This window comes from Nelumbo nucifera, chromosome 5, assembly GCF_055504915.1.
Source record: "Nelumbo nucifera cultivar China Antique chromosome 5, China Antique-T2T, whole genome shotgun sequence".
Taxonomy (NCBI): Eukaryota; Viridiplantae; Streptophyta; class Magnoliopsida; order Proteales; family Nelumbonaceae; genus Nelumbo; species Nelumbo nucifera.
In genome coordinates, this window is record NC_142653.1 from 59,911,287 (window position 1) to 59,928,839 (window position 17,553).

Genomic DNA, 17,553 nt, shown 5'->3' on the forward strand with positions numbered 1-17,553 from the left:
GTACAACTATGACAGGTAAGCAAAAGACTGCCTAGCCGAGGAGGGTTAAGCCCTAATACAATTCACTTCTACTACATGCTGGTAAATTAGCTGATTTTTCCCTCTGAATGAGTTGTACACTCTTAATGCCAATGATTTAGCTTCTCTGGCATCATGTCTAAGGGATCATGGACCCACATCTTCACTTACACAATTTCGGGTTTATTTAAGTTGAGTTTGGATAATTGGAAAATTTTGAAATGAATTCCATTCCTGCCTTGATTTTATGAAATTGAGATAAAAACCCTGTCAAGTAAGTGAAGGATGTTAATTCTGTTTCTGCCTCTAAATTCAGTAAGGAGAAGGTTTCGAACTACTTGTGGTGACAGGAGCTTCCCAATATATTGATGATGGTAAATGGCATCTTAGCTTTGCAATAAGCTATGATTTTTACATTCATTTTGGTGATACAATGAAATGAAAGAAGGCCAATGTGCAATTGTAATTGACTTCTATCTTTTTTCTTATCAAAAACAATCAGAAATGCATATGATGAAAATGATTAATATCATCCCGCTACAAGGAAACCTAATCTCAGGGGAGCTAATGAAACTGAAGTACAAAACAGCTTAAAGATGAGTAAACAGAAAAACAGAAAATTAAGACATACAAAATAAATAGTCAGGCTTGTTGGTCTGCCTCTGCTGCCTGGAGCAACCCCCCACCCCCCACACACACACGCACACAGAAAATGTTTATTACAATCTAGTTTAAGCATCACATAGGCATTGACCAGGTATTTTGGAGGCCAATCGTGGAATCGCCTAAGCAACCAACCAGATAGGCAGTATAGATGCAACCATCCTAGTGGCACACAGACACACACACACACAACTAGCCATTCATTTCTGTTGCCTAGATGATGCCTTCTTGTTGATACTTTACCAGCACAAAATAACGCAATCACCTACTCTCCTACCACCTTAACTACACTTAATTAGCATGCCCAACCCTCCTCTAGCCAAAAAGTTGGTTAAGGCATTAACAGATCCAGGAATGACCTGAATAAGCTGTTTCAAGAGGGAAGCAAAAGTTTTTGCCTCTCCAAAAAACAAACCTGAGAGACCATTAAGGTTCAATTTATCAGTACTTGGCAAACATCTTCAATCAGAAAACAATTAAATTCTGAATAACAGAACAGCTTTAGGCCTTGCAAAAGAAAGCAGAATACTCTTGAGTATTTATTCAACTACACAAAATTTATGGCATCCAAAGACTGTTCAGATAACAGAAACACAAAAAACTTTGCCCCCCAGATACAATAGGTCTCCAAGAAGTACAGTTTTATTCCGTAAGTAGTGCTTGCAAAACCTGACAATTCAAGGATCTTAAGCCATGTTTGCCATTGTCTTAGCAGATTTTCAAACCCATAGAGATAGTCATTTGAAATAGTGGATTGAGGCAGAATAGATTTTAACATGCATGACACAATTTCCTTGAAACCAACATAATTTCTGTCAGATTGACAGATAGCATTAAAACTTTTGCTTAATTCTTATGAAAATGGATCCTCAATCAATATGATTAATAAACAGCCTAAAGTATTTGCAAAAATAATGGTGGAAACCAATTAAAGGATCTGCCAACAATTGGTTATACAAGGGGTCATTGCTTGGTGCAATGGTAAAATCTCAGGCTGACAAATGTGAGAAGGGAGGTTCTGGTATGAGAGAAAACACTTTGTAAAAAAAATGCCAAAGGTTAGGCACATGTTCATTCCACCCTCCCAAAACCCGGATGACAAGGACCAATATTGGGTAACAGCCATTTATCAAAAAAAAAAATATTGGGTAACAGCCCTTCTTGAAATGAATGATTACACTCCTGATTTATACCAGATTATATACAGTGGAACAATGCTACCCAAAGATGCAACACTTTTCTTATGGCACTCCATTTCAAAAAGATATAAGCAAATCAGATATGGTCACCCTTGCATCTAAGGAGTAAACCAAACCAACAGTAAACTTAAGCTAACTGCTTAGTGACTTCGAGGATATTTAAATGAGTGACATTACCCTTGATGTTTATAATTTAAACCCAATTTATCCATCCTACATACACGTAATATGTATTAAATTCTTAGTTTCTCTTTTGAAAAGGTGTTTAAAAAACATTGATCCATGTAAAGAACTACAAAAAAAAAAAAAGAATGATTGGTATATCCCCCTTGGTTGCATTATACGGACACCCTACTAGTCAGAGGGAAGAGATTACATTAATAGATAGTTCTTAAGGTATATTAAGAATCAGATAGAAGGATTACAATTATAAATTTACAACTAAAAAAGATAAAATCCAATGGAAGTGACTCCCAAGTTTTTATTATTAAATGTGGACTACTTTAACTGAACACCACTACACCAGAATAGCAGAGAAAGTCTTATCCAACTGAAGTTGCACTCTACAATTAGCATACCAATGACTGACATGGAGGGGCAACGATATCTTTTCAATCATCATCTGTTGCTTCAGTCTTTCCTCCAGAGCAAAAGCCTAATCAGGAGACACCAAGAAGAAATTTACATGTAAAGAAAGAAGTTTATAGATGGAAAAATGCTGAAAAAAGCAAATAGATAAAATGGCCAAACTATCATTTCAAAACAAGTGGTAATTAGGCATGTGGTTAATTATATTATTTCATCTATGGTAGCTCATTTTGTTCTCTTATCCTAAGACAGGGTGACATGAGAAGCAAATGTGACCTTAAAATCATCATCACCATCCAAGCCTTATCCCCATAAGCAAATGAACTTAAAACCAAAATTGAAAATGAATTACAAATGCTTGAAATTGAAACCAGAGAGGAAACATATACAGTCAGTCAATATACTTGCAGCCAAAATTTGGAGTGCTGAAACCTATCTCTATGCCTAACTTTTTAGTCTCAATTAGAAAGCTTATTTTATTATCTATCAGACAAGCCCAAAATCATGCAATTTGGACATGAATTGAGCAGGTTGGGCTGATTTAAAGACAATCATAGCAGTATCCTTCTGTTTTCCTTGAGCCCAAGGTTTTTTTTTTGTTTTTGGAAGATGGAAAAAAAAGTAATTGTATTAAGTATAAAATGTAAGAGCGGGAAAGAAGCCCTCAAGCATATACAAAAAGTGTGCTTGTATTTATGCACATCACATTACATTCATCTTATGTACATAAGTTCAAAATAAAATGGCACCAATGGTCTGAGAAATAGCTAGCAGGAACTCCCATAAACAACCTTGAATTTACCAGCCCACCTCCGCAGGTTCCACTCCACCCTGCTAATAATCCCCTCAGATGCTGAACCACAGAGAGAAGACATATTCTTTCCTTACCCACAAGCCACAGTCCACACAAAAAAGATAACTTCCAATGCAACCTGAGTTTTTCAAATCCAGAGTTCTAGTAGTTTTTTTTTTTTTGAAGAAAAAAACTACTTTTTTTTGTTTTGAGTTAGAATTATTTTTTTATGGTGAACAACACAACGGAGGTAGCCCATCCCCCAACCCCACCCAACCTGGTGGCAACAGGAATAGATTCCCAGGTCTCAGCTGCAGCAAAGCAACGAATGTACCAACTTGGCCACCAACCAGTTGGTTTTTGAGTTAGAGTTCTTGTAGTTTAGGGATTTACATTTCTTTGATAACAAAAGGAAATTCATTAAGTGAAAAAGAGCATCAAAAGGTTACAAGGAATCACCCACAAAAAAAAAAGAAGAGACAAAAACCATCAATCATTTCTGACAACAATAAACCCCACCATAACCAATCCCAGAAGCCGAAAAAAATACTCCAATTGCTAAAGTTGGACCAGAAAAGAGGACCATTGCTAAGAAATTTGGCAACCTGAAATCTCATAGCTCAACACCCATAACCACCCTCCAGCAGACAACAACCAACAGGAAACTTCTTATATGGATTCCTGCAACAGCTACTTCTCATCCCATTCTCGACATCATCATAACTTTACATCTATGGCTTTCAAACCTCTCAAACTCCAGGAAGAGACTTGCTATACTAAAAACATCCACAATAAACCTACTCCCCCATAAGAACTTTTTTTTCTCCATTACTACTCTCTTGCATTCCTCATAAAAGCATTATTTATGCAACACCTATATCATTCCAATAGAACTTATGGTCAGTTTTGAAGTCAGCCCAACTTTAAAGTTGAAGAAATTTAAAATAAATCTATAAAAGAACAAAATTTTTACCACAAAAAAAAGTAAAAAATGTGAAATACAATTTTGCCTTTGGATTAATTTTCTTCTTCAGACTGCTGATTCCCTCAAGAAGCTATTAGGTCCTGATTTCTAGGAAAATCTAGGTACTAATTCCTGCATTATTTTTCAAGAAAAAGAGTAACTTTATAAAAGAGAGAAAAGAGAGTACATGAGATGATGTACAAAGGCTAGTCACACACAGGTTACAAAGGCATTATACTATTACTATATAAGTTTTCCCTGTGAGCACCAGACTTGGCTAATTTATCTGCTACAGAGTTTAAATTCCTGGGAATCCAGATTAAAGATGCATTCAAGGAGTATAACAGACCTCTAGCCTCATCTAGGTAGTGAGCCAGTCTCCAAGGTCCTCCTTCCATCTCCCCAAGTCACTTTATTGTGTTGCTAGAATCACCTCTGACCACCAGGTTGGTCAGGCCTAGTCTTCTTGTGATACGGAGGCCATTTAACACTGCTACGACTTCAGCCGTTGTAGAGTCTGCTGTCCCTAATGGTCCACTAAAGAACCACAAAGGACTACCATCCCTCTTCATAAACACACAACCACAACCAGCTAGACCCAGGTTCCCTAGAGCGCTTCCATCAAAGTACAAGGTCACCTCCTCCTCTTCCCTTGATTGGGGAAGATTAGTATCTCTTATAGCACTAGGTGAAGAGAACAGCAGCTCCACCAGGTTCGGATGAAGCATGTTTAGAGAGAAGTCTTTGTACATCTCTGAATTCAGCACCCACAAATTGCATAAGTGAGAGATATGAGAGCTTAGGTCTTCCAAGGTTCTAGCTTTGTTGTTAAAAATGTGATTGTTTCATTCTTCCCAAACACCCCAAACAATTGCTTGGGCCACCATGTTCTAGTAGAGTTTACCCCTTTGACATAGCCCTCTCCCTTGCCATTGCCACAGAAAATCTATTAGCCTCCCTCCTTCAGCCATCTTATTCTAGATCTTTACCTCCAGTACACTTCTTCCCTCCTAACTACCTTCTCCCAATCTTTTTGAACTTGCCACTCTTTTTCTTCTAGCTTCGTCGTCCAAAGTCCCATTTTGCTCCTTCCCATCTAGCTCATCCAATTCGTTAATCAGTTTGCTTTTTTCCTCGGTGAAAGCTTTAAATTCCTCTTTTCCCCAAATTTTTAACTTCCGCTTAAGAAACTCCAACTTCTGTAAGAAACGGAACCCAGCCCACCCTTCTAATTCCTGCATTATCATCCTGCATCAAAGTTTAGGTGCTAGAAAGTTCCTTAAAGATGAAAATCAACCCAAAAGAAAAATAAGGATTTCAATGTGAAAGTAGAAGAAAAGAGGAAGAGATAGCAGAAACCAGAAGAGGAAGAAGATGGTGAAAGAAGAAGGGAGAAGGAGAATAGAGTTTGATCTAATCTATCGCCTTTCTCCTAATCACTTTTATTAATCTAATCTCAATGGACACAAATACAAAGATGCCCTTAATGGGACAGCCAGCTCACAAACATAACATAAAAAGAGTAAAAAGCAGTTAACATGCCCATATGGACAAGGCCCATTATCATAAACATAACAAATAAAAGAAGAAAAGAAATAAAAATGGACTGGGGCCCATTCGGCCCAGTCTCCCTATACTCCCCCTCAAGCTGAGTATAGAATCATGCCTAGCTTGCTTGTATAGTGTAGTAGCTTCCCTTTTGGAACTCCCTTGGTCAAGACATTAGCTAATTGTTCTTAAGAAGCAATAAATGGAAACAAACTTCCCCTTAAGTGGCTCTCTCCCCTATGAAATGTCTATCCACCTCAATATGCTTTGTTTTATCATGTTGAACAGGATTATGAGCAATGTTGATGGCCACTTGGTTATCATAGTATAACATCATCGACTTCTCATAATCAATGCCCAATTCTTCTAGAAGAGATCTAAACCACATTAACTCAGACACTATGAGTCATTGCCCTACACTCTTCCTCAGTAGAAGATCTTACTACCATAGACTACTTCTTACTCCACCATGAAACAATGTTCCTTGCCACCATAGCATAATAACTTAAGGTGAATACAGCTGGCCCTATCTACATCTGTATACGCCTCTAGCTTCACATATCCATGTTTGGCAAAAGGAATACCTTTCCATGGAGTTCCCTTCAAGTAATACAAAATTCTCTCAGCAACCGTCGTCATATAGGTATCTCTAGAAGAATGCATGAACCAACTAATTAAACTTATTGCATAGGAAAAACCCAGTTGAGTCATGCAAAGATCCAATAACTTCCCAAGCAGTCTCTGAAACACTCCCCTATCAATCAATTATTCACCATCGGTGATCGAGAGTTTGTAATTAAAATCTATAGATGTAGATGCAAGCTTAGCTCCATGATTTCTAGTCTTGGTAAGAAGATCAAGGGCATACTTTTGCTAAGGAATAAATATATCTTCCTTAGACCAAGCAACTTCTATTCCAGAAAATATCTCAACTCCCCCAAATCTTTAATTTCAAATTTAGTGTTGAAGAACTTCTCGAGGTTGTGAACTTCTTGTACATCATTACTAGTAACCACAATGTCATCAGCATAAACAATAAGAAAGGTCAAACTAAGTCTATGTGTATCCAAAGGTGAAAAGGGCAGCCTGAAATCTTTCAAACTAAGCTCTAGGTGACTGTTTTACTCTATTAAGAAACTTCTTTAACTCTCTTTATAAGGATTATTTGACTCCATTGATGTGTTTATTCCCTTCCTATGATGGAAACTATTCGACCATCGATTCACAGGGTAAGGGTGTACACCAGACATGATCAACATCCAGAATCATCACCAGCAGTTGATCTAGTTCTAGTGTTTGACCCACCACCAGAGTCTTTGTCGTTGACAGATCCATCACCCCTAGATCTTGATCTTCCTATTGCTCAACATAAGGGTAAGCATGCTTGCATAGATTACCGCCTTTCTCGGTATGTCTCCTCTACTTTATCACCTTCACATCAAGGATTTATTTCCCTTTTATCCTTTGTTCCCCTATCATGTTCTATACAAGAAGCCCTCTCATCTCCTAACTAGAAGAATGCGATGGATGAAGAATTCCATGCTCTTCAATCCAACAATACTTGGGATCTTAATTCCTTACCTCTTGAGAAGGATGTGTGCTACAGAACAACATAAGCTAGGAGAGGACCTTTTTTCTTTTGAGTCATCATCATCATCCATGCCTTATCCCAACCATATGGGGTCAGCTACACAAATCTTATTCCGCCAATCCATTCTATTTAAAGCCATATCCACTATTTAAATTGTTAGTGCTTGAATCATTTCTTACTACTACTACTACCCATGTCCTTTATGATCTACCCCTAGCTCTTCTAGGCCCTTCCACTTGTAACAAATCACTTCTTCTAATTGGAGCTCTTGGTGGTCTTCTATGCACATGACAAGACCATCTTAGTCTACTCTCTCTCATTTTATCACTTATTGGAGCTACTCCTAGGTTTCTATGGATGGCTCCATTCCCAATACTATCGTTTCTAGTTATTCCACTCATCCATCTTAGCATTCAAATTTCTATCACACTCATTTTCTAAACATGTTTCATGACTGCCCAACACTCTACACTATACATGATACAACATAGCTGGTCTTCCAACTGTTTTATAGAATTTTCCTTTTAATCTAAGTGGTATTCTCCTATCACACAAAAGTTCAAATGCACCCCTTCATTTTTCCCAACCTGCTCTAATTCTTTGGTGACATCCTCTTCAATCTCTCCCTTGTTATGATATATTGAACCAAGGTAAAAAAAAATGGTCAAAATGAATTGTCTCTTGGTCTCCAATCCTAAGTGTATCCTGGTTTCCACTCCTATTATTATTAGATTTACATGCCATATACTCTGTTTTAGTCCTATTTATTTTAAAACCTCTTGTTTCTATGGCACCTGTCCATAAGCTTAATTTTGCATTTAATCCTTCATTAGTTTCATCAATTAAAAACATTGTCATCCGCAAACATGCACCATGGAACATCTTCCTGAATATGTTTAGTCAATTCAAATATGATCAATGCAAATAGATAAGAGCCAAGTGCTGAACCTTCATGAAGACCCATCATAATTGTAAAACCCAAAGTCTCTCCCACTAGTGTTCTAACATTAGTTGTTGCCCCCTCATACATATCCTTAATTAGGTTTATATACCTATTTTGAACCCCTTTCTATTCCAAGACCCACCATGTTATCTCTCTAGGAACTCTATCATAAGCCTTTTCTAGATCAATGAACACCACACAAAGATCTTTCTTCTTCTACCTAAACTTTCCTATCAATCGATTAAAAAGAAATACAGCTTCCATGGCTAATCCCCCTAGCATAAATCCAAAATGGTTCTCTAATACACTTGTTTCAAGTCGTAATCTTTGTTCAATTATTCTCTCCCAAAGTTTCATAGTGTGGCTCATGAGTTTAATCCCTCGATAGTTATTACAACTTTGTATGCCACTTTTGTTCTTAAAATAGGCACCATACTATTAATTCTCCAATCATCAGGTTTTTTTTCTAATAGTAAAAGAAAAATTTTATTAAAATAAAAAAGGAACTGAGTACAACTACAAAGAGGTGTTAAGTAACTACAAAGATGCAATCATCAACACACTTGTAGGCTATAGGGATGTTCTCATATAAAGAGAGTAAAGCCATGGTAATTTGTGCATCCATAATGACTCTCCTAACCAAAGATCCTCCCACAATCTAACCAAATTGCCCTTCTCTGGTCCATATCTAATGAATATGGAAAAGGTCAAGGATGGAATGAATAATTTTCCAAAGGAAGGCCATAGTTAACAAGGCCAATTTTATGTCTCATTTCATTAGGATGAGCATCACTAATACTAGTGATTACATTGAGCCATACATTGTATGAGTTAATAGGAAATCTTTGAAGCTACTTACCCATCAAGAAAGTACTCCTTTAAGTAGTGTTTTAAAAGCACAAAGGGCATTTTGCACTTGAGGTGCATGCCTTTTTGAAATGAGGCACAATTTTTTTTTTAATTTTCAAAATGAAAAATGTTAAAATATTCAAAAAATATTAAAATATTATTAATTAAAAGATACATACATAAATTTTAAAATAAATGTTTTAAAAAGTCTATTAGCTCATATAAAAATACATAAACATAACATATAAAATATATTCAAAGTGGCATCAACGTTTTAAAACGTGGAGGGATGACACGAGGCATTCCACTACCTAGAGGCGTGAGGTGGTTCAGAACACAAGAGGCGTAAGCCTCCCAAAAACAAGGAGGTGTAAGAGGAGGGGGATGAGAGGAAGAAGAGGAAAGAGGATCTCATTTTTTTTATTTTTAATAAAAATCTTTTATATTAAGAATGAAAACGCATAGCATTAGTTGAAGGTTCTCTTTTCTTCTTTTATTTCTTTCTTTTTCTTTCCCTTCCCTTTCTTTTTCTTTCCCTTCCCTTTCTTTTTCTTTCCTTTCCTTTTTTTTTCTTTTTTTCTTTCTTTTTTTTTTGTCTTTTTATATGAGGTGTGCATGAGGCGTACGCCTCTAGCATGCCTCATGAAAAAAGCATATGAGGCGTACGCCTTTTGCACCTAAGGTGTACGCCTCAGACGTGCCAGCGCCTCTGGCATACGCCTCAGGACATTTTGGGAGCATCTCAGCTGGCGGTGCACCTTCAGGCATACGCCTCCCATGCCTTTTAAAACACTGTGTGGCATCTGAGAGGTGTAACAATACTTTTCAGTGGGTTTCAAGGGCCACTAATGGGATATAAGATTCTCTAGCAAGGCAAGGAGTTGAAAGGGAACAATTATTTTGGTCTCAGCTGCTTTAAGGAGCAAGTGTTCACCTGCTCCTGTGAGCAAGGGATGGGTAGGGAATGATTGTCTTGGGCTTAGTTGTTCTATCTGTTTTTAGGGGTACTCATACCCCGGTTGTAATTCTCTGTATATTCTTGTTTATATTAATGAAATACTTTCAATCTTTTTATTTCTTTTAAGTGCGTTACCTTAATTCTACAAGCCACTTTGTACTGAGCCCCTTGAGGTAAGCCCAAACATGTCTATGCTTGGGTCTTGAATTCTTAATTCATACATAAAAGATTGTTTTTAATTTCAAAAAATGTCTTGTATTAATAACGACGAATGAACAACATCAGTAAAAAGACTAGCATGGACATGTTTGGGCTTGCCTCAAGGTGCATTTTTGGGGGGTCTAGGGGCAGAACCACCATGCTTAAAGAAACAGGTAAAAAAACACAAATTTTAACCAAGGCACATGCCTACGCTAAGATGCAAGGCGCACTAGGTAAGCACCCTTTGAAAGGTGCTGCACCTGGGCCTAGGTGTGCCTGGACACACCTTTTAAACCACTACCTTAAAGCTAATCTACCCAGCCCAAGACCACCTTCTCCCTATTCATTCATTCACATCATCTCCCATTGGATCAAAAGAACTTTATGCAAATTACCCACTCCCAAAGGAAACCTCTCAAGTTTATATTCAAATGATACTAATCACCTATATTGAGACTAAAAAACAAAAGAAAAGATACATGGAAAATTGGAGAGTGTGAGTTAGCAAGTGTTACCCTCCTCCAAAGAGACATGTTTTCATTTCCAAGAGGCTAATCTTTTCATCTCTCTCAAGAATAAGACCCTAAAGGTATAAAGATCTAGGGTTTGCTTCTAAAGGAAGTCCCAAATAATTCATTGGCCAAGAAGAGATTGAACAACCTAAGGTATAGTATATCCCAACAATAAAATTGACTCATTCCCTTATTTTAACCCTGCCATGTTTGTCAAGATTGATTTTCGAATTTAAAACCTTTTCAAAACACGGAATTGGTGCTACAAGATTTAGCATTCCTTGTTCACCCCAATTCTGGCTAAAGATAATAATCTCATCAGCAAGTAGGAGGTGGGAAATAGGCATTCTCTCTGAGCATGCTCTGAAAGACCAATACCCAATGTTGGTCCCATCTATCTAGGGTTTTGCAAGGGGTGGACTTGATACAGACCTAACAATTGGCATTTTTTAGTACAAATTTGAACCTATGTTGTCACACTTGTCAGCCCAAGCTTTTACCATTACACCAAGTAATGGCTTCTTATCTAAGACCACCCTCAAAAACACCTAATTAAATCCACCTTATCTTTGAAGGTGAGCCTACTGAACACATCAACCACCAAATTGAACAATAAGGATGACACTGGATCTCCTTGCTAAAGGCCTCACATAGCAAGAAATAAGTCTTTGGCCAAATAATTAATTAAGATGAAGTAATGTTTTTTGTCCTAAGGCAGACCCTAATCCAAGATCTACACCTAGTCCAAGCACCTAATCCTAGAAAGACCGATCAATATTATCATAAGGCTTCTCCAAATCTAATTTGCATGTAAAGCCTTTGTTTCCAGATCTAACCATTTCATGGACATGTTCATTGCAATGAGGATCTGATCCATAATTTGTCTCTCTTGAATGTACACTGGATGTAACTGGAAAACAAATACTAATGAAACCAAGGGAAAAAAAATCAACTATTTTTTATTAATCATGTAAGAAGGAGGAAAGAGGTTAAGATCAAATAACCGTTCAAGTGCAGAAGACCTCCAAATTCAAAGATTGAATAATTTAGGTAGAACTACCAATGAAGAAATTAAAAAAAAAAAAAAAAAAAACTCAAAATAAGTGTAGCTTGTATTAGAATCCAGAACAAAAAAATGGCACAATTATTCCATACAGAGAAGAAGGTGCACTAGCTCCATATGTATTTGTTCAGCCTTGAAAAGATTCTAAGTGACTGCTTTAAACACTGTATACAAAATATGCTTAAGAACAATAAAAATAAATAAAAGAAGATGGCTAATAAGTTGCTATAACTGAGAATCAGGACTAAAATGAAAGATAGTTATCGCCTACCTCAATATCAAAAACAAATGGCTGCTGCCCAAAGTTGACATTTACCCTGACAAATTAGCACCATATATACACATATAAGTACTGGACCAGAGACTTTGAATTTCAAAATATTGCAAAGAAATCTGTGACATTGAAATCAGTATCCAACGGTGTACAAATTCATCATGTTCAAGGAGCATTTCAAATGAAAACTCACATAAACCAATTCTTATCACATAATGACTGCAATGTTACTGATCAGGAAAAAAAACTGCCTCCACTGTTTCTAATATTTCCTTAATAACAGGTGTATCATGATTACAGAAGAAAAATAAGAACATAGTTACATTCTAAAGAAGGTGGGGCATACTCTTCATTTTGGCTATGGACAGCAACAGTAGGAAACAAGGGACCTTTCACATCCTTATACACTGTTCCGACCAGTTTTCCATTTTTGCTGTGCATCAACATTAGCAGCATTTGAATCCATAAGAATCATTTTGAATTAACAGAAAAATAAAACTAGTAATGCTATGAACGAGAAAATTAAATCCAGCTACCAAAGACTAGAGATTGATTAGGGACCATCAAAATTAGATCTAACAACTCAACCAAGTTGACATGAAATAATTATCTATAGAAACTAGACACACCATTATAATAACAGCAAAGAAACAACTACAGTTTAACACAATAGGCAGCAATTGTACGTGAAAAATAACTCTTGTGAGGCATAGTTAATGCCACCGCCAATTGTATCACCGGATGTAAAGGTAGGACCAAAAGCTTCTCCTTTTCCTTGTCCACGGTAAAGTAGACCATCATCTCCATGATATCCATAACTGCTTGCTTCCCAACTGTCATATGAAAGGCAGAGATTATTGTACAGTGTTATCATAACAAATAAGATCTGACTAATCATCATGAAATGATCCTAACAAAAGAAAACAGGCATATATAGTGAGTATTAATAACATTTAGGAAACCCGAAGTACAATTGCCTACAGAAAACAAGATAATAGTCCAAGAAATACCAAAGTACTAGCACTAAAATCCACACAAAATCAAGAGCAACACCATGCTTATCTTAATATCATTTTCTTTTTTGTTTTCTTTGAGGCTTATCTACTAGCAATTTCATTTTTCATCTTTCTGCTTAATTTGTAAAAGTCAAAAAAGAAAAGAGAAGTTAGAGTTCCACATGCACAAATATCACTGGTTCTTTTCCCTACCCTAATTATTTCTGTAAAATTTCATTGATGAGAAACAAAAAAAAAAAAACAAAAAAGGTGCAGAAGCTTCACCAAAACCATCACTTTGCTGGCTTGTTTATGCTTTTGTGACTGGTAACCTTGCCTCTATTTTCTTGATAAGCTTGCCACTAAAAGTGAACATCTCAGTCAATGGGTTTAAATGTTAGCCTTTTTTTCTTTTGATAAATGAACAAAAAATTTATTAATCAATGTTAGCCAATTCATTAGCAGATTTTCTTGCTAGGCAGGGTGTGCAAGGATGGGTTTATTGGGTCCTGTCATCTTGGGATGCTCTTGTTGTCTTGTAAATTTTAATGTACTAGCAAATGTGCACATGACAATTTTAGAAGATGATGATATTAATAATGCCAAAATAGTTTTGTATTCTTACGTGTATGAAAATAATTATTATTTACCACGCTTATTTTTTGTTTAATATGATGAATTTATATATATATATATAAATATATATGTATTTTTTTCATATTTTTTTATGTTTTATCTTTTTATTTTTATTATTCAATTATGACATCATGGGTTGACCCATTTGACCAGGATAGTTGAATGCTTATGGTCAAGAAGAACAGTTTCATTTTTTATCAGTTTTAAAAAACATGGGTAATTATATTGTCAAAAGTATTGGATAAGGATCTAATCAAAACAATTTATTGGTGAGAAAAATACCTTAAATATAAGATTTAATGAGATAGAATGGGATTTATTCCTTAAAAATAAGACTTTGTAAGAAAGAATTCAAACAGATGAAAATTAGTAGTTCAAATTACATTTTATGATCACATAATCGGAGAGGACTAAACTTAAAAATAGGGGGGGTACTTTAGTCAAAAAATTCCATAAACTCATTCGTACTTTTAATTGTAGTATAGATATAGATATAGATAGATATAGATGTTTTCAGTTTTTCTACAATTTTTCATATTTCTATATGTATAAAAATAATTCTTATTTATCACAATTATTTTTGTTTGATATGATGAATATACAATATTAGAGATGTGCCCAAATGTTTTTTGCAAAATTTATGTATCTTTTCATTTATTTGTGTTTTAATCTGTTTTTAGATTTTTATTATTTATGATATCAAAGGTTGACACATTTGACCCATGATTAATATAAAATAGCATAGGCATGCCCAATTTTTTTAGTTTTTTATTTTTTATTTCATTTGAAGGGCTGCACAATGGGGGGTAGCCCATCCCCCAACCCAGGTGCAAGCGGGATTCAGTCCCAAGTCTCCACTACGACCAGCAGGAGACCTTACCAACCAGCTGGTTGGAACCTTGCTATTTTGTATTTTTTTCTATATTAAAACTTTCATTATTTAACTGACATCATGACCCATTTGAGAGGAATGAGAAGAAGAGAAGATTATTTGAGAATAAATTGAAGAGCATTGAATTAATTGTAGAAGCAGTGGGTAAACTTGTAATAGAATGGGTTTTGGTCCTTCCAGATTTCGACCAATTAATATATCTGATTTGCTAGAGAACTTCTGGAATGTTCTTGATTTGCAACCTTGTAATGGGGATTCATTTTCAGTTTGATTAGTTGTATTAGATGTTTTGGTGTGTCATCTTGACAACCAATCGGTCTGTAATGTTTCTTTATTTTATTTTAATGAAAGTTTTCCTTTACTCTTCAAAAAAAAGTTAACCATTGACAATATCTCCATCAAGCGGCACATTGGGACAAACATTAGAGTTATTTGACTCTTATACAACTGATGATATTATAAGAAATTGGAAAGAGGTTGTTGAATCTGCCCCAAGTAAGCCAATAGTACAAGTGAACTGGTGAACACTACAGACATTTAATTTTTAAATTGAACATTGATGATAGCTGCTTGGGCAATCCAAGTCCATCAGGTGTAGGAGTGATCAGAAATCATTTGGGGAATATATTGCTTCTCTACTCTGGTCCTATTCGTATAGGAGGACTTAACTGGAGCAGAAATGAAAAGCAGATGGGTTGAAAAAACAGGGGGTTACAAGAAACACAATGTATTGGGGACATATAGATCAAGGGGGGACATTCTACTTGATGGTTGGTTACTATGGATAATAATAATAATAATAATAATAATAATAATAATAATATATGTAAAGCATGCAAAGAAAAAAGAAACAATAATAATAGTAGTAATAATAATAATAATAACAATAATATATAATTATACACAAACCATCTTATCTCCGCTAGGAGCTGCAACATGTTTAATCATTTTTTGTCTTAACTGTCAACTTCTTTTCTCAACTTTCAACAAATATGTCAAGTAAGCAACTTCTCTAAAAAAATATCAGTAGACCTATTAATTACATCATAGAAATAGAGAAAATTCTTATTTGAGGATCATGACATTAAACACAAAAAAAAAGGCAAAGAAAAATATATAGAAACTTCAAGAGACGAGTGAAATGCTCACCCGGGTTGTCTTCGCATCTTAAATTGCTCAGTGGTAAAACCAATTGCAATCTGTCCCTTCGCCCCAGCATTCTTTACAAAAATCTCGAAATAATAAACAACCCTTCTCACTGGTGCCGGGCAATTCGCCTGTACCACACCGACGTCGTGCCCGTGCAAATTAACATTGGTATACTGAACAGAGAGCTTATCCGTAGACACCATCAGAAACCCACCGGAACTATTTATAGTATTCAGATACCTGGGAACCTCCTCTTCGTCCTCCATGTCTATGTCATCACCACCTCGACCCGCTCCGAACTGAGAGAGATCAATACAGCAACCACCCGAATCTTGATTATTTACCATTTGAATAGAACACCAATCTCTTCCTCCTATTACTTCTCTCCAGTATCACAATCTCAACTGTTCCTCTCCCGTACTCTTAACTTCAAACCAATTTCAATTGAAAGGATACAGAAACTCGGAATAGAATTTGAAATATGTACAGTACTAGGACTCTAAATTCTCCTCGATGAATATAACCGATTCACAGGGATTGCACTTCAGGTCTGTTCTGAGTGTGAAGTGGATCAAAAACCCTAAATTCACGGCTGTGACTAAGCGGACATTTGCGTGGAAGAAACCCTCATCAGAAAACTCTCTGCATAGATCGAATTGTGGAAGAGAAATTAGCATAAACTCCAATAAAAATGTTCAATTTGCAGAGGAAAGGATTTCCGGGACTGAGAAGGAAACGAAGGAAAAAATTTACGACTTTTCTTGTTGCTGAAGCGAGCGGCGAGAGAAGAGAAGAATCTTGAAACGAATTAAAAAATGGTGCGATTATGAAACATGGATTTGGGCCGAATTGAACAGGAAGAACCCAGCTGGCCAAACCCAATCCAACCCAAGTTTCGGTTGGTTGGGCTTGCGCTGGCTTCTTATGCCTGGCCTAGGCCCAGAGGCTTGTATTAAATCAAACGTTCGAAAAGCCCGTGCCTGTCCACAGAGCTCTACCTGCGTGACACGTTAATAGTGCATACTCAAGAAGGTGTTTGGTATTGGAGCAAATTGGTTGTAATTCACATTTTTTGAAAATCGTTTTTTCAAGTTTCTTGTTACGAAAAGCAGCTTTCTTACGTAGAATTTATTGATTTAATAATGTTTATGTGTTTTGAGACGGGAATAAACAGAAATAAACAATAAAACTTGGGAATTTATGTCAAATTTAGCTTTTCTCCTGATTGTTTAAACAAACTTGAACAACTGCTTCAATACCAAACACCACTTAAGTTTTACGTGAATCAATCAATGTTTTTAAAACTGAATCAGATAATGAACCGGTCAAGGGTTTAGTTCCCGGGTCAAACAGTTCAACCATTCAAATCAAATAAATGGCCTGTTCTGACAAAAAAAAATAAAAAATGATCAAAACTATTGGACAGTTCAAACAGTTCAACCGCCCAAGTCAACAATTTAACGATTTTTGGCAAAATAATAATTCTGGGGGTAAAATAAAACCTGACCAGTTCCCGATTTTTCCGGTCCTACCGTCCGGTCCAGTCCGATTTTGAAAACCATGAAATGAATTATAAGAGACTATCCACTTTTGCTGCAACAAGATTAACGCGTGCCAAAACCATGAATTCAAAAGCCTTTGACATATTGCAATGGCAACTTGTGAAAAGCACCAGAACGTGGACAGCCAAAGTTCTTTCATGAACGTACACATCATA

The 17,553-nt window shown here is 36.1% G+C and overlaps 1 protein-coding gene across 1 annotated transcript in view; it reads right to left on the reverse strand.

The window, feature by feature from the left end:
* Positions 1-16,664, reverse strand: part of LOC104586209 (ran-binding protein M homolog) — a 47,037-nt gene extending 30,373 nt beyond the window's left edge. The window contains exons 1-5 of the mRNA XM_010243370.3: positions 15,837-16,664; positions 12,851-12,997; positions 12,511-12,597; positions 12,162-12,207; positions 2,459-2,535 (exon numbers count right to left, since the gene is read on the reverse strand). Of these exons, the coding sequence (XP_010241672.1) occupies positions 2,459-2,535; positions 12,162-12,207; positions 12,511-12,597; positions 12,851-12,997; positions 15,837-16,183 (704 nt within the window). The 5' untranslated portion in view covers positions 16,184-16,664. The remainder of the gene's footprint in view (positions 1-2,458; positions 2,536-12,161; positions 12,208-12,510; positions 12,598-12,850; positions 12,998-15,836) is intronic.
* Positions 16,665-17,553: the final 889 nt, after the last annotated feature.